The 20187-nt window shown below is 49.1% G+C and overlaps 2 protein-coding genes across 3 annotated transcripts in view; both read left to right on the top strand.

Moving 5' to 3' along the window:
• Positions 1-5680, top strand: part of Snrnp40 (small nuclear ribonucleoprotein U5 subunit 40) — a 39159-nt gene extending 33479 nt beyond the window's left edge. For both annotated transcript variants that reach the window (XM_052717166.1, XM_052717167.1), the window contains 2 exons: positions 2960-3063; positions 4315-5680. In XM_052717166.1, the coding sequence (XP_052573126.1) occupies positions 2960-3063; positions 4315-4364 (154 nt within the window). In that variant the 3' untranslated portion in view covers positions 4365-5680. The remainder of the gene's footprint in view (positions 1-2959; positions 3064-4314) is intronic.
• Positions 5681-19224: 13544 nt separating this feature from the next.
• Positions 19225-20187, top strand: part of Nkain1 (sodium/potassium transporting ATPase interacting 1) — a 41300-nt gene continuing 40337 nt past the window's right edge. The window contains exon 1 of the mRNA XM_052717474.1: positions 19225-19384. Within this exon, the coding sequence (XP_052573434.1) occupies positions 19331-19384 (54 nt within the window). The 5' untranslated portion in view covers positions 19225-19330. The remainder of the gene's footprint in view (positions 19385-20187) is intronic.

Below are 20187 nucleotides of genomic sequence, written 5' to 3'. Positions count from 1 at the left end.
ACTCGGGAGGTAGAGGCAGATGGATCTGAGTTCAAGGCCAGTCTAGTCTACAGAGTGAGTTCCAGGGCAGCCAGAGCTACACAGAGAAACCCTGTCTCAAAAAAAAAGTGGGCGGGGGGGGGGGAGGGCTGGAGAGATGGCACAGTGGTTAAGAGCACTGGCTGCTCTTCCAAAGGTCCTGAGTTCAATTCCCAGCAACCACATGGTGCCTCACAACCATCTATGAGATCTAGCGCCCTCTTCTGGCCTGCAGAGCAGGCATACATACAGGCAGAATACTGCATACATAATAAATAAATAAATCTTTAAAACAAAACAACAACAAAAAAAAAAACAGACAAACAGAAACTTAAGAAATAGACCAAGGAGCCTTCCATGGTGCTTGCCTGTAACCCAGAACTCAGGAGAGTAAGGCCAGGGTCAGAGCTTCAGGCCAGCCTGGACTGTATAGTGAGACTTTTTTTTTTTTTTTTTTGGTTTTTCGAGACAGGGTTTCTCTGTGTAGCTTTGCGCCTTTCCTGGATCTCGAGCTGTAGACCAGGTTGGCCTCGAACTCACAGAGATCCACCTGCCTCTGCCTCCCGAGTGCTGGGATTAAAGGCGTGCGCCACCACCGCCCGGCTATTTAAAACAAAAACACACAAAGGAGTTTGCATTCCACAGAGTGGAAAGCATTTTTAGTATTTTTATATCTTTCTAAGTAGCGATGGTATGTCTCCTCTGTATAACTGTATCGTTTTTAAATTGTTTTAGATTGTCTTTTTTGAAAGATTTTTCAAGTTTTCATCTAGCCGTATCTACCTGTATGGATGTCTTGCCTTCATGAATGTCTGCCCACTGGCATGTCGGGTGCTGTGGAGACCAAAAGAGGGAGTTGGAGTCCCTGAATCTGGAATTCCAGATGGTTAGCCACCACCGTCTGGGGCTGGGGTCAAACCCTCGTCCTCTAGAAGAGCAGCCTAGCCACTGACCCATCTTTCCAGCCCCTAATTTTATCTTTGTTTGCTTGTTTTCTGTTTTGTTTTAGGTTTTTTGTTTGTTTGTTTGGGGGGGTTTCAAGACAGGGTTTGTCTGTGTAGCACTGGCTGTCCTGGATCTCTCTCTGTAGACCAGGCTGGCCTCGAACTCAGAGATCCGCCTGGCTCTGCCTCCAGAGTGCTGGGATTAAAGGCCTATTCCACCACCTAATTGTATCTTTTTAAAAATTATATATATTTGCATAAGCTCTTTTTCTGACAAGAACAGTTTTTTCCCAACATGAGCGTATTCTGTTGTCTGTTTTGTTTTTTGAAACAGGATTTATTTGTAGCTTTGGAGCCTGTCCTGGAACTTGCTGTCAACCAGGCTGGCCTTGAACTCATAGAGATCCATCTCTCTCTGCCTCCTCAGTGCTGGGATTAAAGGCATGCACCACCACTGCCCAGCGTTTGGTTTTGTTTTGTTTTGTTTTGTTTTTTTGAGACAGGGTTTCACTATGTAGTCTTGGCTGGTCTCAAACTTGCTGTGTAGACCAGGCTGGCCTTGAACTCAGAGAGAGCTGCCTGCCTTTGCCTCCAAAATGCTAGGATTAAAGGTGTGTACCACCATGCCCAGCACACATTTTCTAATTTATGATGTCCTCTCGCCCCTCTTCTTCCTCACCATCCCTTACATGAGGAGGCATGGCTTGGTCAGAAGGAAGGCCCTGTTGCCTCTTCTGGGCTTAGCAGGATTTCATTGGCCACCTTGACAGTTAGCCTGAAGTAAGCAAGCAGTTCTATTGCATAAGTAGCCTGGTTTCTACCAAATGTGGAGAGGACAAGGAACCCCTCTAAATTTAGCATGTAATTGGCAGCCATGAAGAGTGAGGCCTTGAAGTAAACCCTTGGAGATCCAGGCTTCTGCCAGCTTCTGTGTACCTGAGAGATAATCTCCACCTCAGGAAACCGCCTTCCAGCTGAGTCTAAGTTTGGCAGGTTTCCCCTTTCTGCTTACAGATCACTTCTTCGTGTGCACCTTAACCCTCCCAGTCCTGGGATGGACACTAGCCAGGCTGGGCCGAGAGGATTCAGACCAGCCTGCTGACTTCCTGTGGTTCTAGCTTTATAATATGTACTCAGGATAACTGTAGCAATCATTAATTCTGTGTGCCAGACACGGTGCATATATTCTCGTTTTTCTCAAAAAGCTATAAACTCACTTTTCCCCCATCACTTTAACAGAAGAAGGAAGCAGTTGTCTGATTACTTAGCTAGGGAATCGCTGCCTGGAGTTTGTATGTGGTAGAACAGAAGGCCTGAGCACCAGCTAAGAGGCAGAGATGGTGGGGCTCTGCCTCTTGTCTAGAACATGAGTTTAGGGATAGGGTGGCTGAAAATTGACTGTGTAGCCAAGGATGGCTTTGAAGTCCTTGTCTTCCAGCCTGTTCCTCCCAAGTGCTGGGTTTCTAGGTGTGTGCCAATGTCCCCAGCTATCCCAGAACTTTTACTCATTTGCTCTGGAGCCTGGACTGTGAGAGCATGAGGGTGTAATTAATAAGCCTGTTTATTTGCTTAGAACATCTCACAGTATATCCTGGGCTGGCCTCCCATCTGTGATCCCCTTGGTCTCCCCCTTTCCAGTGCTGGGATTGCAGGTATATATTATCATGCCTAGCTTGTTTGGATTTTAGAGTAAAAGTATACCTAGGTTTGTGCCTTTCCCCCAACTCCATGTCTGCAGCCTAGTAATGGCAAGCTGTGTCAGTAACATAGATATGTTTATCTTTCTATAATTTCAGAATTGTGTAAATAATAAATTCAAGGGCTATTTCAATTTTGTTGGTTTCAAGCCACCAGATATTCTTTACTTCACTTGGTATAGTCCTAGTTTCTAAAGCCCAGAGCATAGTTCAGTAAACAAACATTCCCATTTCACTGCAAGACCCAAGTGTCCTCCCCGCTTCTAAGGGACCTGCACTTTTCTTTATGGTCCCTTGCAGGTTTGTGTACGTGTGGGACACCACAAGCAGAAGGATCCTGTATAAGCTGCCTGGCCATGCTGGCTCCATCAATGAAGTGGCTTTCCACCCTGACGAGCCCATCAGTAAGTCTGGAGAAAACGACCTCTCCTGAGACTCGGGGGACAGAGGCAGGCAGGGGTCAGTTATGTGAATCCAGTGCTAACACTTGGGTTTTGAGGTATTTTGGTATGAGAGTTTTTTTGTTTGGTTTGTTTGGGTTGGGTTGGGTTTTGGGGGGGCGGGATGGTTTGGCTGTAAGAAAAGGCAGTTGTCAGCATAAAAGGAAATGTCAGTGCTATAGCAACCTAGGATTTTCTTGTTTACTAATATTCAGATGAAATTGGAAACTCTTCCCCCCCAGCCCCCAGACAAGAGTTTTCTCTGTGTAGCCCTGGCTATCCTGGAACTCTGTATGCCAGGCTGGCCTCGAACTCACAGAGATCCACCTGGCTGTGCTTCCCAAGTGCTGGGATTAAAGGGCGGCGGCACCACCACCCGGCCTGTTGGAGTTCTTTTGTCAAATTTCAGTTCAACTTCTCTCCATGACTTAGTCTCTTGGAGTGGCAGGGACTGTAGACAAGAACAATTTAGGAATATTTATAATAAATTTGATTAAGCTGGGCAGTGGTGGTACACGCCTTTAATCTCAGCACTCGGGAGGCAGGGGCAAACTCTGTGAGTTCGAGGCTAGGCTGGGCTACAGAGCGAGTTCTAGGAAAGGGGCAAAGCTACACAGAGAAATCCTGTCTCAAAAAACAATAAATAAATAAATAAATTTGATTAGCTAAGCCAAGTAATAGGCTTTATATTTAAAGAAAGGAAAAACAAAACAAAACATGTTGCCTGTCTCCAGGGCTTTCTATAACAAGCAGGAGCTCATTGAGTGGTGGACACTTGTAATCCCAGCCTTCAGTGAGCAGAAGCAGGAGGATTGCTGGAGGTTTGGGGCTAGCCAGTCTATATCACAAGTTTTAGATCAGCCTGGACTGAATAAAGAGACTGTCTCTGAAACCCTGTCTGAGAAAGCCCCAGCTCCAAAAAATGCACACACACCTGCACCTGTATGTGTGTGTGACCAGAACAGACATGGGTCTGAATTACAAGAGCATCAGGATTTGAGCCCAGTCATGTTTCCCATAGCATAGCTACCCTCGAGGCTTCAAGGGGACTTGGATTGAAAGGCCAGGCTGCAATTTCCTGTGTGTAGTGTTTGGGAGGAGAATTCAAGCTCAATCCAATTGCTCTCACATGTCACGATTGCCTCTTGACACGGGGCCCTTGAGCCCAAGTGTTCCCAAGCCTTCATTGTCTCCTCTCTGCTCTTTTTCCCTCAGTCCTCTCAGCATCCAGTGACAAGAGGCTGTACATGGGTGAGATTCAGTGAAGATGTAGGCTGGAAGGCTCCCAGGCTGTGGGACCTGAGGCTCAGACTACATGATTGGCCAGAGTCATATGGTGTCCAGGCTGACCTGCCTTCAGATGACCGTCACTAGCAAGTAGCTGGAGGTGATGGCCATACTCCAGCAACCACTTGTACCCCATTTACAGGACAGCTGTGGCCTCTGGTACCACCTGCCAGATTTCAGGGATTGGTTTCTTTTTACAAAAATAAGATGTCTTCAGAGGGACAAACATTGGGTTTGAGGTCTCCTGTTTTTTAACCTATGCTGGAGACAAACGATGTCACTTGAAATTTGTTAGTTGGATTTGTTTTCTGTTTTATTTTAAATTGAGTAACTGGCTTGTATGATATTTTTCTTTCTGTGTTTGAGTCATTTTATATTAAAAATCCAAACAGATACCTTTTTACAAGAACCTTGTGGCTTAGATTTCTTATTTCTTGCTGTCTTTCCTCTGAGGCTTGATTGCTGTAAGTTAGAGCAAGCATCCATTTACACTTCAGAGATGCTGTTTACTTGGAGGACCCCCCCCCCCAGGAGTGAAAATGACATAGTATAATTATCAGTAACAAATACTTTTCTGTAACTACAAGCAGAGCATCCAGAAAGTGATAAGTGAGGTCCAGAAGAACCTGGCTCTTGTATATTTGGACACAATCTCTGAATAGGGTCTGTCAGCTCTGCCTCCTGCCCAAAGTGTTTTTCTTAGTGGCAGTCCTGTGCTGGGGCTCCTGGAGTAGACAGAGCCATGGCAGCCCCAGTCGGTGCCCTTGGCCAGAGTACAGCTTCATGAGCAGCCCAAATGGGAGATGGATGTTTTCGTAGGCTTTGGCCAAGGCATTTTCTGTGGCTTTTTATGATCCTGTTTATTTGTCTGACTTTTCCTGCTCTGACAGAGATGTGCCTTCTACTAAAACAGGTTCCTACCTCCCTGGGGTCTCTGGTTGACTATGTCTAGCACACAGACAGTCACTAATGAATCCATCTGCTCCTAAGAAGTAGAAAGTGTATTTTTTGAACCGTCTATCTCAAAGCAAAAAGTCTTCCTATCTTCAACAATTCTGAGCATGTTTGGATTTAGACTTTAGGCCCATGAACTTAAATCATATTTATCATAAGTCAAAGAGGATACTATCCTGGGTTTACAGCATAGTCATTCAACACCACCAAGCCCTGTTATGTGACAGGCAGAATCATCATTGTTGAGAGCAGAGACAGAAGAGATCTTGTCCTTGCCATCCTGAGAAGTGTACAAACCAGAAGAAAACAGTGTTGGAAATAAACTCCTTTTTTTAAGTGAGCACATGCCAGAGATTTATTTAACTTATTAATGAAGAAGCCAGCAGGATGTAAAGCTCTCAGAGCAATTACTTAATACAGTGAGTGAAGTTTGAGTAAAGCACACTGGAAACACGGGGGAGCGATTTACCGCGCCTGCAAGAGAACAAAGAGACATCAGAGATGCTGTGATTTTGCTGGGATATCGACAGAAAACAAGGAGGGCTGTCTAAAAGCAGACACAAACCTCAGGGGAGGTGGTGTGCCCTGAGCCAGAGACCGCAAGTGTGATTGGCGATGGGGACAGCAAACCCCCAAATCCCATAGAGCATAAACTTCGGGTACTAGATCCTGTAGAATGAGGTTTCTCAGGGTGTGTTCCACAGACTTCACATACTCTGAGTTTAAAGATCCCATTGTCAGGTATATTTGGGAAAGATGGGGGTTAAAAAGCATGGAACTGGCTTCATTACTTTGAGCCTTTACCATACAAGGTACTGTGTACTGTGGGATCCGGCCAGACACGGCATGAACTGTAATCCCAGCATTTAGAACCTAGAGACAGGAGAATCAAGTTCAAGGTCATCCTCTGCTACATAGCTAGTTGGAGGCCAGCCTGAGTTTGGTTGCCAGAAACTGATTAAAATCCAGATTCAGGGGGGCTGGTTAAGAACACTGGCTGTTCTTCCAGAGGTCCTGAGTTCAATTCCCAGCACCCAGATGGTGGCTCACAACCATCTGTAATGAGATCTGGCTCCCTCTTCTGGCCTGCAGGGATACATGCAAACAGAACACTATATACATAGTAAATAAATAAATCTTAAAAAAAAAAAAAACCTCCAGATACGGTGGTGCTCATTTATAATCCCAAGCACTCAACATGGAGGTAAGAGTTAGACACAGGGATTGTCTAGAAGCTCATAGACCAGCTAGCCTGAAGCACCCACACAGCATGACAGACACAAGAGAAACCTGCCTCAAAACAGTACCAAAGGGGAAGAAAAGAACTCATCACAACTGGGCGGTGGTGGCGCATACATTTAATCCCAGCACTCAGAAGGCAGAGCCAGGAGTATCTATCTCCGTGAGTTCGAGGCCAGCCTGGTCAACAGAACGAGATCCAGGACAGGCACCAAATCTATACAGAGAAACCCTGTCTCGAAAAAAATCAAAACAAACAAAACTCATTATACAGACACACAAATATATATATGTATGGGGGGGCGCTACCCGCAACCCCCACATTTCCCCAGAGTGCTCTTGAGTAGGAGCAGCAGGAAATATTACATAGAAGGATTTAGAGTATGGAGATAAACAGAAAATACAAGAGGGCCTGGAACCTAGTCCAACAGGCCCAGACTGTCTCTGCCCCAGGGTATTTATAGAAATGCCAAAGGGTGGAGCAAAAGACACCCTTCCCCCCAGCACAGCCAAGTGCAGACCATATCAGACACCTGCACTCAGGCCCATGGTCCAATCATCCTCTATGCAGACCTGCTGGGTAAAGCCACTAAGAAACCTGAAAATGGTCTTCCCCTCATATATATACATGTCTTGAAAGAGAATGGTGACTGTCATCTGGCCAAGCACTAACTAGTTACATATATGGCTATGATGACCTTCTCCAGGAAAAATGTGGCCCCAAATGGCTTCAGCCTGGTCTTCATTCCTCCACAGAAATCGTTAAGTAGCTTTTTTAAAATTTATTTTTATTTTATATGCATTGGCGTTTTGCTTGCACGTGTGTCTGTGTGAGGGAATTGGATCCCCTGGAACTGGTTCTATGGATAGGTGTGAGCTGCCATGTGGGTGCTGGGTTGAATCTGGGTCCTCTGGAAGAGCAACCAGTGCTCTTAACCTCTGAGCCATCTCTCCAGCCCCCTTACAAGTAGCTTCTTATTTTCTTTCTTTCTTTTCTTTTTTTTTCATTCAGAGCTGAGGACCAAACCCAGGGCCTTGTGCTTGCTAGGCAAGCACTCTACCACTAAGCTAAATCCCCAACCCCACAAGTAGCTTCTTAACACCTCTTTTTAAATTTAATTTTATGTGAATTGCTGTTTTTTGCCATCGGTGTCCGGTCCCCTGGAACTGGAGCTACAGACAGTTGTAAGCTGTCATATGGGTGCTGGGAATTGAACCCAGGTCTTCTGGAAGAGCAGCCAGGGCTCTTAACTGCTGAGCCATCTCTCCAGCTCCTAAATTTAATTTTTAATCTATGTGTATGTGCCTGTTTATCAGTAAGTGCATCATGTGTGTGCAGTATCCACAAAGGCCAGAAGAGGGCATCGGATCCTGGAAAACTGTAGTTACAAGCAGTTGTGAGCTACCTGATGTGGGTGCGGGGATCTGAACTCAGGTCTTCTGAAAAAATAGTGAATGCTCTAAACTGCAGAGTCATCCTCCAGCCTCTTTAACCCTTATTAACACCAGATCCACATGCCTCAGTCCGGTCCCTTCTACTCACCTCATTGTGTGTTTGTAAGCATGGTGTGTATGTGTGGGCACCTGTGCCATGATACACATGGGAAGAGGATAAGGTGGTAGAGTTGATTGCCTCCACCCTTACAGGGGTCACCAGACTTGCACTAGCAAGCACCTGTTGGAATTAACACATGCCACAGTGCGCATGAATTGGCTCTCTCCGGCCATGTGGATTCCTTGGGTCGAAGTCAAATTGTCAGGCCTGGCAATGCCTTTACCCATGGAGCCAGATCACCAGCCTCTGACACTGCACTTCCAAAGGCCTCCCAGTCCCTTGAGTTGATGGTGACTGGAGAGTAGAAGGCCTCGGAGGCTGAGGGGGTTTCCTTCAACCCCTTCGGTCCTTCCTAGTTCCTTACAGGGCTGAGTAGGAGCCATTAGCAGGAAATGGCGGTACCACTTAGGATGGAAGCGAATAGAAGCCCTAGCTGAGAATAAAGATTTAAGCATGAAACATCTCCAGGGGGTGCAAATTGTCTCCTTACTTAGGGAGAGACAGATTGCTCCCGAATGAGTAATGGCATCTCTAGCTTTCAGTTAATTTCCCTTTATGACTTCCAGTCTCTAGCACTTAATACCGTGGGCACTTAAAGCCAAACTTCTTTTTCACTGGGTGGTTTTTGTGAGCTGAACTGTGAGGGAGGTGGACTTTTAAATCATTTTTCTACACACACACACACACCGGCACAATTATTTCTTCTAGCCTGTGGCCCCAGTTCCGTCTATCCCTAATTCCCCTTCAAACAGTTGATTTACGAACAGTTCGTGAGGGCACAGGTTGGCCCTGTCTTCCTCCCCTGCCTCCCCTGGTTGTACAGAGACAGTTGACCCTTTCAGGGGAGAGAAGAGAATTCCGACAATGTCAGTGACCTCAGTCAGGGAGGAGTCCCCTAGAGAGGGAGAACCAGTCATCCTTTGTCCCATGTAATCAGATGACAGGCAGAGTTGACTTGTCAGTCTCTTCATATCAAAACCAGGCGGTGGTGGCGCACGCCTTTAATCCCAGCACTCAGGAGGCAGAGCCAGGCAGATCTCTGTGAGTTCGAGGCCAGCCTGGTCTACAGAGTGAGTTCCAGGATAGGCTCCAAAACTACACAGAGAAACCCTGTCTCTAAAAAACAAACAGTATTTGCTAACCAAAGAATCTACTGGGGCTGGAGAGAGGGCTCAGAGCTTAAGAGCACCGACTGCTCTTCCAGAGGTCCTGAGTTCAATTCCCAGCAACCACATGGTGGCTCACAACCATCTGCAATGAGATCTGGCTCCCTCTTCTGTATACATAATAAATAAATAAATCTTTAAAAAAAAAAAAAAAAGCCTACTGCTTCTTAAGTGGGGAAAAGGGGGAACAGAACGGAGGTAAGAATCCCTGAGCAAATTGGGCTGTGAGAATTTGAGCCTTAGAGGAATGCTGTTGGAAACCTGGGTTAACAGGACTGTCTGTTCCTTCTTGGGGATTGGGGGCAGGTTCGATAGGTTTGATCCCTAGCACCAAAAACACAAAAAACAAATCAAGACTTTGAGACTGGACAGCTGGTAGCCAGGGCCAGAGTGTGTGTAGGAGGGGTGAATTTAACATGGCAGCCTCTTTCCATGGGACCAAGTAAAGCCCCATGCATATAGTGACCCTTCTCTGACCGCACCCTGAATGAACCCCACCCGCTGCACTGAGCCCTGGCCTGCACCAGACTCCTACGCGTCGAGTTTTTTTCTCCTTCCACTCTGAAGCCCACCTAGACTCTTGCATTCCTTAACTTGGGTCAGTTTTTCTCCTTAAAGGACATTTGACGATATTTGAAGATACCTGTGCCTGTCTGGTCGGCAGAGGCAAGGATACACCAAGAATCTGCTGCTCCAGAAAGTGATTCATGACATTGTCGAGAAAACCTGCTTTAGAACAGTGATTTTCATTCATCCATTTTGTTTCTATAGAGGTGACTGAAGGCAGGGCTTCAGGCATGCTATGTATATAACCATGGAGCAGTGATTCTAAAAGGGGGCTTTCCTGGGCCAGCAACACTCAGAACTTCTTAAAAATGCAAATTCTAAAGGTCAGGTAGTGATGACACATTCCTTTAATCCCAGCACTCAGGAGGCAGAGGCAGGTGGATCTCTGTAAGTTCAAGGCCAGCCTGTTTTACAGAGTGAGTTCCAGGACAGTCAGGCCTCCACAGAGAAACCCTGTCTCAGGGAAGGAAGAGGAGGAGGAGGAGAAGGAGGAGGAGGAGGAGGAGGAGGAGGAAGAGGAGGAAGAAGAAGAAGAAGAAGAAGAAGAAGAAGAAGAAGAAGAAGAAGAAGAAGAAGAAGAAGAAGAAGAAGAAACAACTTAAGGGGAAGGTGATGTTCAATTATCTGTAGTTTTGTTTTTGTTTTTTGATTTTTGTTTTTTGTTTTCATAATGCTGGTAATTGAACCTCTGACCTCATATGCTAGGCAAGTGTTCAGCTGAAATACACCTCCCAGCCTGCATCATCCTGGTGGGCCTGATTCATCTTTGAGAAACTATGTTCAGAAGCGCTGACCTTTCTGATCCCTCCGAGGGACACTGCAGAGGCTTCTCCTATTTACTCCACCGTTATCCTTCACTATCCGCCAGCTTTGAGGCTCATCCCTGTGCATCGCATTACCCCATGGAGCAACAAGTCCAAAGAAGGGAAGTTACCCACCCAAGATCATCCAGCTAGTACGAGGAGAGCCAGCTTTTAACCTAGCTGGATCCTTTCCAGGCACCACAGTGTGGACTTTAATGGCTTCTTCTTGTCTTGAATGCACACTGGAATCACCTGGGGAGCCTTTAAAAGCCCAGACTCAGGCTGAGCTCCAGACCAACTAAACCTTGGCGACCAGCCTCAGGAAAGCTCCTCAGGTGGCTCCAAGGGGCAATCAAAGTTGAGAATACTGGTGCTGGCCATCCTGTAACTACACCAGAGGGCAGCACAACACAGAGGGCAACCCCCTCACACACACAACATACGCACACGGCGCACACACACACACACACACACACACACACACCCCGTCACCCACTGTCTTACAAGAAAGCCACCGGCTCTCACCTGTGCTGTGTGAGTTTCAGAACCTCTATCAAAGGCCCTGGTTGGACATAAATTCAGGAGCTTTGCCAAAGAAGCTTGGTGGTCATCTCTGCCGGGTGGACTATGGAACTTTATGTAAAATAACCCCCTGAAAAGGTCCCTAACTTCTGCCAAGTCCCAAGTACAAGGACTGTTGGGTGGCTCAGTGCTAAGTAATGACTTAACCTATGTGTATAAGGCCTTGGGCTCCATCCCTAGCACCTCATAAACAAAAAAAATGTGGGGTGTCTTGGTGCATACCTGTAATCACAGCACTTCAGAGGCTGGGACAGGAGGATTGCCTTGAGTTTGAAGCCACTCTAAGTTATATAAATACTAGGGCTATATAGTGAGACAGTCTCAAATTAAAAAAAAAAAAAATCCCAGGTATAACGTAAGTCAGGAAAGACCCTATAAGGTCCATCAGTGGGTCATAGTGATCCTTCCTCACTCTGCAGATAAGGAAACTGGAGGGAGCAAGGAGGGGGCACACAGATAACACAAACAGAGGTTTGGCTCGTTGAAATGAGGATGCTGGGGACTGAGCCAGGAACTTTGACTAAAGCACACGCTCTACTACTCAGCCAGACCCCAACCTCCCGAAATTTTTTATTTTGAAAAAAATTCAGACAAAAATTAAAGCTGAGCTTGATGACACAAACCTTTAATCCCAGCATGGTAGACAGAGGCAGGTGGATGTCTAGGTGAGCTGCAGGCCAGCCTGGTCTACATTATGAGTACCAAGCCAGTACAAAGTAAGATAGATAGACAAGATAGATAGATAGATAGATAGATAGATAGATAGATAGATAGATAGATATGTAGGTAGGTAGATAGATGATAGATAGATAGATAGATAGATAGATAGATAGATAGATAGAGTGAGACAGATGATAGATAGATAGAGACAGATGATAGGTAGATAGGTGAGAGAGAGATGATAGGTAGGTAGATAGATGGATGGATGGATGGATAGATAGATAGATAGACAGACAGACAGACAGACAGATAGATAGGCCAGGCGGTGGTGGCGCACGCCTTTAATCCCAACACTTGGGAGGCAGAGACAGGCAGATCTCTGTGAGTTCATGGCCAGCCTGGTCTACAGAAGGAGATCCAGGACAGGCACCGAAACTACACAGAGAAACCATGTCTCAAAAAACCAAAAAAAAAAAAAAAAAAAAAAAAAAGATAGATAGATAGATAGACAGACAGATAGATAGATAGAAATCTCTAATAGATGCTTCCAGAGACCTGCCTGTAAGTAGAAGGCAATGTCTAGAGAAGCATTAGGTAAAATTTCGCTGAGGAGATGGCGTGTGAGGTGAGCCTTACAGCAGTGGAGATTATGGACGAAGGAACAAGCTGGGGTAAGGACTGTCTATCCAGGTCCTGGAGGAAACACACACCGGTTGGCAACGGTCTTGGCTGGCATGTGTAAGGCCCACACAACACACTGGACCGGAGAATCACAGGTAAGCACGAGCCCCGGGAACTGCCGGGACAGCTGCAAAGCTCTCCAAAGACAGCTGGAAGCACTGGCCTCATCCTGTGCTCTGCACAGGAGGTGCCCAACTGAGCATGCGCTTGCTAAGGGCTGTCCACACGTGGGAAGGAGGGAAGAGAAAACTGGGGCTTCTGCACATCCAAAGGCTGCCTTGCAAAGCCACAGGCTTTGCTTGTTTGTTTGTTTTCTTTTTTTGTTTTTTGTTTTTTTGAGAAAGGGTTTCTCTATGTAACAGCTCTGGCTGTCCTGGAACTTGCTTTGTAGATCAGGCTGGCCTTGAACTCACAGAGATCAGCCTGCCTTTGCCTCCCTAGTGCTGGGATTATAGGCATGTGCCACCACTGCCCGGCTAAGCCATACGCTTTTAAGGACATCTTAAAGCACACAGCTATAATGAGTGAATTACAAGAAGTTTTTTTTTTTTTTAAGATTGATTTATTTGTTTGTTTATTATATATGCAGTGTTCTGCCTGCAGGCCAGAAGAGGGCACCAGATCTTATTACAGATGGTTGTGAGCCACCATGTGGTTGCTGAGACTGACTGAACTCAGGACCTCTGGAAGAACAAAAGCCAGTGCTTTTAACCTCTGAGCCATCTCTCCAGCCCACAAGAAGTTTTATACTCTTGTGGCAGAGGCCAGTGGATCTCTGGGAGCTCAAGGCTATCTTGGTCTACACAATGAGTCCCAGATCAGCCAGGGCTATGTAAACACACACACACACACACACACACACACACACACACACACACACACACACACACATACCCTGCAGAGATATTGCTAGCCTTTCCTGGCCGGGGGCCCTGGGTGTTCAAATGTAGGTGTTCAGGTAGAACTGTTCAGTGAGACACCTCTGGGGCCTTCTCAGTACTGCCACTCTGATTTTAAGAGGGCCTTTCCTGAGACCCTACGATGGTCATCTCAGTCTCCGACAGAGATGACTACTAAGAACAGACACCTGGTGACAGAAAAATGACAAGAAGTGGACAGCCAGCAGGGAATGGGAATCCCATCAGAGCACTTGAGACTCGCTGGCGGGCCCAGCCTGAGCTCGCTCATCTGTTCCTTTCTGCTCTTGGCCTCGGGACAAGCTCAGTGCAGCATAATGAAGGCCCAGCAGCAGTGTGGGGCTGCTGGGAGAGGCCTCACCTCATCCCTCAATGTCCCCGCTCAGCTGGCCTCAGGGCCCACTTGAGCTGAAAGTCCATGTGTCCTCCAAGGGCTGGTGGGAGAAGAGATTTGTCTCAGCTGTCAGCAGATTCTGTGCGGGAGATTTGGGGGCCCCACAGCCCAGGAGTGGTCACTTCTGGCGGCACTATTTAGGATCGTGACCTTCCATCTCTGTGTAGCCCTATCCTCCACCCCACCCCCGCTGCTTCTCCTCCTCCTCCTCTTCCTCCTCCTCCTCCTCCTTCTCCTTCTTCTAACAGAATCTCACTATAGAGCCAGCTACCGAGGTGCTTGGGTTCGTTCTTTAGTGGCTGGTATAGAATCCACTAACGCCTTAGGGTCTCTTGACTGACAGCGGTATCTTTGGTTCGGGGCAATGATGGAACCTAGGCCCAAGTACATGCCAGATCACCACTTTAACATCAGGACTGTCTTTTACTTACATTCAAATTTTTATTGTTTGCTATTTCAGGCAGGGTCTCCCTCTGTAGCCCAGGTTGGATTGGAAGTCACTGTTTAGCACAGGCTGGACCCAAACTACAGTCAATGATCCTGCTTCAGTTTCTCAAGGGCTGAGACAAGTGTCACTGAGCTCAGCTATTTAGTTTTCTGGGTTTTTTTCCCTTAACATATATTTATTCTTGTGTGTGTGTGTGTGTGTGTGTGTGTGTGTGTGTGTGTGTGTGTGTGTGTGTGTACTCAATTGAGGTCACAAGACAACTTGCAGAAGTCAGGTCACCACTTCCATCATGTGAGGACCAAGGTGTAGTGGGTAGCCATTCCAGCTTTGATCTGTAAATTCCAACCCCCATTGAGACTTCGGCAACTGTCACGCCTACAAGGCGGGGCCAAGGGAGTCGCCTGGAGACCCGAGATCTGGATGGGCCAGAGCTCTCTCTCTGTTCTAGGACCCTGGACTGTGAAGGTGGGCCAAGCAGAGCTCCAGAGAACACCGCTGGACTGCGATACACCTTCCCCAGACCCCGCAACCTACCTATCCCTTAATTTGTAAGTTACGCCATTAAATAAATCTCCTTTTAACTATGTGGAGTGGCCTTAATAATTTCACCAATACCAAGGTTCAAATTCGGGTTGCCAGGCCTGAAGACTGGCACCTTTCCCTGCTCATCTAGCTCTTCAGCCTCCCCCACACCTTTTGAGACAAGGTCTTATGTACCCCAGGCTGGCCTCTCATTAGCTGTATGGCAGAGGATGCCTTTGAATTTCTGATCCTCCTGCCTCTACCTCCAGAGTGCTGGGATTAGAAGCATGCACTGCTGAACCTTGCTTTATGTGATGCTAGGGTCTGAACCCAGGGCTTCATGCATGCTAAAGCAAGCACTTACCAACTGAGCTACAACCCTAGACCTTATTTAGGGTGGTTTTAAAGGCTGGATCTATGTAATCCAGGCTGGCCCTGAATTTATGATCCTCTTGCCTCTTCCTTTGGAGAGCTAGGATTAGAGGGGTGTCTTAGTTAGGGTTTCTATTGCTGTGAAGAGACACCATGACCATGGCAACTCTTTTTTTTTTGTTTTTGTTTTTTTTGTTTTTGTTTTTTTTTGTTTTTCTAGACAGGGTTTCTCTGTGTAGCTTTGCGCCTTTCCTGGAACTTGCTTTGGAGACAGACCAGGCTGGCCTTGAACTCACAGAGATCTGCCTGGCTCTGCCTCCTGAGTGCTGGGATTAAAGGCGTGCGCCACCACTGCTCAGCAGACCATGGCAGCTCTTATAGAGAAAACATTTAATTGGCTGGTTTACAGTTTCAGAGTTCAGTCCATTATCATCATGATGGGACATGGCGGCATGCAGGCAGACATGGTGTTGGAGAAGAAGCTGAAAATTCTACATCTTGACCAGAAGTCAACAGGAAGTGAACTGAGACATTGGGTGTGGCTTGAGCATATATGAGACCTCAAAGCCCACCCCCCACAGTGACAAAATTCCTCCATCAAGACCACATTTACTCCAACAAAGTCATACCTCCTAATAGTGCCACTCCCTATGAGCTTATGGGGGCCAATTACATTCAAACTACCACAAGGGGTGTACCAGGAGGCTGTACCTAGGGGGTGTCACTAAGCACCTGTCTGTCCTCCCAGATCTGTCCTAGGGCTAGGGCAGACCCTGGGTAGTTTCAGAAGAGGTCGGACAGAAAGGTCAAATGATTGGCAGGTTGGAACCTTTAGCCCCACACATGGTTCTTCCTTAAGGACTGGAGTGAAGGATTCTTGGAGATGGGGGTATCTGCAAATCCTTGAGCAAAGAACTCTTTTTGGAGCTTCCAAGTTGATGAATGCTGAGCACGCCAAGCCCACAGAGACAGAACGGTACACACCGAGGACCCCATCAGATCCCACCCTAGGTACCTCTTTTCATCTGGCCATTCATTGGTATCCTTTATAATAGACCAATAAATGTAAGTCTAGCACTTGTCAGGGTTCTGCAAACCATTCTAGCAAATTATGGGATATGAGGAGGGGGGCTTGGGAGCCCCATGAACAGCTTGTCCATCAGCAGGACAAATGGTAGCCAGAGATTTGGGACTGTTCTCTTGCAGGGGTGCTGGCTTATGAGACTGAGCCCTTCACTGGTGGGGTTTGTGCTAGTCTCAGGTAGTTCAAGCCATAACTGAATTGAATCATCAGGCATCCAGCTGGTTTGAAGAATTGGTTAGTGACAGAAAATGTCCCAGAAGCTATAATTAGTGAGCATATTCAGCCCTCCAACATGAAGGGAGGGAAGTTATCAGGCTTAACATTCAGCCAGGTCATGAAAGCATGTTCCCAGGGTTTTCAGTTTCTCACCCTCAGAGGCCAAACCCCACAGACCCTGCCTAGCCTCAGTTTGGAGCAGGGGAACTTCCTAGTGCCCTCTTCCCATCACATCTTCCAGACTTACCTCAGGCCTGACCATGATCCCACCTTCACACTCAGGAAATGTGGACTTGTCATGAGTCATGGCTGGCCTTTTCATTGTGAATCCTGCTCCATCTTCCCCACAGCTTTCCCTGGGCCTGTTAGTCATCCCTCCTGGTACCTACTGTAAGCCCCACCCCCACCCCATGCCATCCCTAGTTCTGAACCCCTTGCCAGAAATGACTGCCTCTGCTTGTCCAGCTGTGTTGCCTCCCTCTGAGAAGCTCAGGCTCTAGAATGAAAAGGGACCCGCTGGGACCCAGGGCTGGAAAGGGACCCAGGTGCTAGCTAATTTTACGTCAACTTGACACAGGCTGGCATCATCTGAGAGGAGGGAACCCCAATTGAGAGAATCCCTCCATAAGATCTGGTCGTAGGCAAGCCTGTAGAGCATTTTTCTTAATTAGTCCTTGAGGGGGAGAGCCCAGGCCATTGTGGGTGGTGCCATCCCGGGTTCGTGGTCCTGGTTCTATAAGAAAGCAGGCTGAGCAAGCCATGGGGAGCAGGTCAGTAAGCAGCATCCCTCCATGGCCTCCGCATCAGCTCCTGCCACCAGGTTCCTGCCCTGACTTCCTTCAGCAGTGGACTGTAGATGCAGAAGCACAAACTAATTAAACCTTTCCCTCCCGGCTTGCTTTTGGTCATCATGTTTCATTAGAGAAATAGTAACACAAACTAAGACCCAGCGCATGACAGGTGTGCCGTCTCAGCCCCTCACACCGGAAGACTCCTGCCCTGATCCAAGGCCTGGGGACGTCAAGGTAAATCACCAACGCAGTGTCCTCATACGACTCACGGTCTATTTCAGGAAACAAAGCAAACGAGGGTCTAGACCAAGCTAGCATGGAAGCATGGAAGGCTGGGATGAGCCAGACAGGGGTCAAGTGGTGAGGCCTCAGCTGAAGTGCTGAAGATGAACCGGAGTCCACTGCACGACAATGGGGGAATCCCAGAGTAGAACAGTCTTGGGCCTGAGAGATGGCCTTGGGTAAAGGACACTTGCCACTGAGTACAAAGATAGGGACATTGGAGAGCTTGGCAGCACAGGTCAGAGCTGAGCAGAACCCTGTCTCTGGGAGGAGAGAGGTAGTTTGTGTCCCAGTGCTTGGGTCGGTGAGAGTTGACTAAACATCTGTAAGACTGTCTGAGCATACTGTCGGCATGGAGCAGGGAACTGACGTGGGCTCGCTGGACAGGCTGCGGGAGATCATGGCGGGGGGTGGGGGTGGGGTGGGGTGGGTGGGGGGGTGGGTGGGTGGGTGGGTGGGTGTGGGGTGTGGGGTGGGGTCGGTCCAGTACCCCTGGGGACTGGCTCTTCTCTTGTGGGAAACAGGACTCTGGAGGCTTTGATAAAACCTGGGAGCCAGTCCCCAAATAGTTATGCTGTGTGTATCATTTTAGGGACTTCATGGGCAAGCCTGGCTAGTCACGGAAACCGGCTGGACACAGCTGCCATTCCCTAACAATGGCTGAGAAAAGTCCCCACTGTTACCCTGGTCGCTTCTTGCGGGGGAGGGGGTCTGAGCATGTGCGATGGTTGCCTCTGGGAATAACCTGCAAGGCCTTTTGTTCTTTCGTTGACAGTGTTAGGGCTCAAATCCACTGTGTTATGCATGCTTGTCTTGCGTGTTTTAAAACACAACGTTTAGCTGGGCATAGTGGCTTATGCATGTAATCCCAGGATTTGGGAGGCTGAAGCAGGAGGATCTCCTAAAAGCCAGCCTGGGAACCTATCTGGTCCCTGAGCTATGAAGATTCATGGGAACTGAAGAGTGCTTCAAGCTTACCTCTGGCTTCCAGAAACCCGGGATACACCAGAAGAAGGAAAGAGAGAAAGAAGAAAATGTGATCAGGAAACCAGGAGGGCTGGCAAACTGTGTTGAGAACACCAAGTTGGAACCCCAGGGTTCCCCTGGCAGGGTGGCTCCAGCTCCCTCCCTCAGCGGGCCAGGTTAAGGGCTAACGCTGGGTTTACAGGACAGCCTGCAAGGGACTTTTTCCTACTTTGCTCCTTGAGGCCCCCCGGAGGATGGTCCAGAGAGGTAATGTGATCTGCCCAAGGTGACACAGCCCGCGAACGGCAGTCTCGGTGCGACCCGAGCTGCCAGCGCGCAGGACTCGCACTCTTCCACTTCGCTCCACGCCCCTCCCCTCCCCCGCCCCCCTCGCTCTTCCGCCCCTCCCTCGCCTCCCTCCCGGGTGGCGGCCGAGCCACGTGGTGGGCCGGGAAGCGGCAGCCGCCGAGCGCCCGGGCGGCTGCCCCAGCTGGGCAGTCCTGCACCGCGTCGCGCTCGGTGCCTGCGGGGGCCGCTGAGCGCTGGCCAGCGCCGCGGGCGGGAGGTGTGCCGACGGCCGGCCGCAGACAAAGGAGGCGCGGCGGAGCCCGCGCGGACCGGGCGCACCATGCACTCGGGGCGCGGGCGGCCGGCCGCGGCTCTGGGGATCCGGCCCTAGTCGCCGGCCCCGCCGCCCCGGGGCGCCATCGGGACGACGCGGCCCCGCGCGGCGCGAGGAGGAGCCATGGGCAAGTGCAGCGGGCGCTGCACGCTGGTCGCCTTCTGCTGCCTGCAGCTGGTGAGCCGCGCGGGGCGGGGTGGGGCCGCGGCCGCGCGTGGGCGCCACCCGGGGTGCGGGGTGGCCGGGCGGAGCCTGCCCCGCGCGGGCCGGCTTGTCCCTTTGTGTGCGCTCCTCGCCTCAGCCCCGCGCTCGCGCGCACGGTCCAGCGCGCCCGGGCTGCACGCGTCCGCTCGCACGGTGCGCGTGGGCTCCCGCTGGGGCTGCGCCCCGGGACTGTGGCTCCCTTGGGTCTGGGGGTGTGTCCGAGGCTGATCTGTGTACTCGGTGAGGTCCCTGACCGCATGTTCCCCTCCAAATCGCTGGTTCCGAGGGTACCCCAGTCCTCTGGGCTCCGCCCCTGTGAGTGTCTCTCACAAAGTCTCTTTCTGCGCCTCTGTGTGTGTGTGTGTGTGTGTCTCTGGAATGTTTTTAGAATTCTGGCCCTTTCTGCTTCCTGTTTGTATGGTGGGACCCGAGACTCTTAAGAACCCTCAGCCGTCCTTTGTGCTTCTTTTCTGCCTCCCGGAACCCTCCTGACTGGGTGTCCTGAGTGGAGAGCCACCTCCTTGAGGAGGGTCACCAGGAATTGATGTATCTTGACCTGGCAGGCACGGGACCCACTCTGTGGCTTTGATCTGGCCACCGAGTCCCCCAACGTCCCAGGAGCCATCTGTTCCATCAGCAGCGGGGGTGGGGTCAGGTAAAGAGTTCCCTGGTCCCATTGGATGGAGACACTTAGGTGTCCTGGGAAGAATCAGATCATCTGGGGGCTCTGTGCTGGCCCCAATTTGGGAAAATGAGGTCTTTGACTAAGGATTGGG

Source organism: Peromyscus californicus, unplaced genomic scaffold (genome assembly GCF_007827085.1).
Source record: "Peromyscus californicus insignis strain IS unplaced genomic scaffold, ASM782708v3 Scaffold_5__1_contigs__length_169319896, whole genome shotgun sequence".
NCBI classification, from domain to species: Eukaryota; Metazoa; Chordata; class Mammalia; order Rodentia; family Cricetidae; genus Peromyscus; species Peromyscus californicus.
This window is presented reverse-complemented; position numbering and strand designations above follow the sequence as displayed.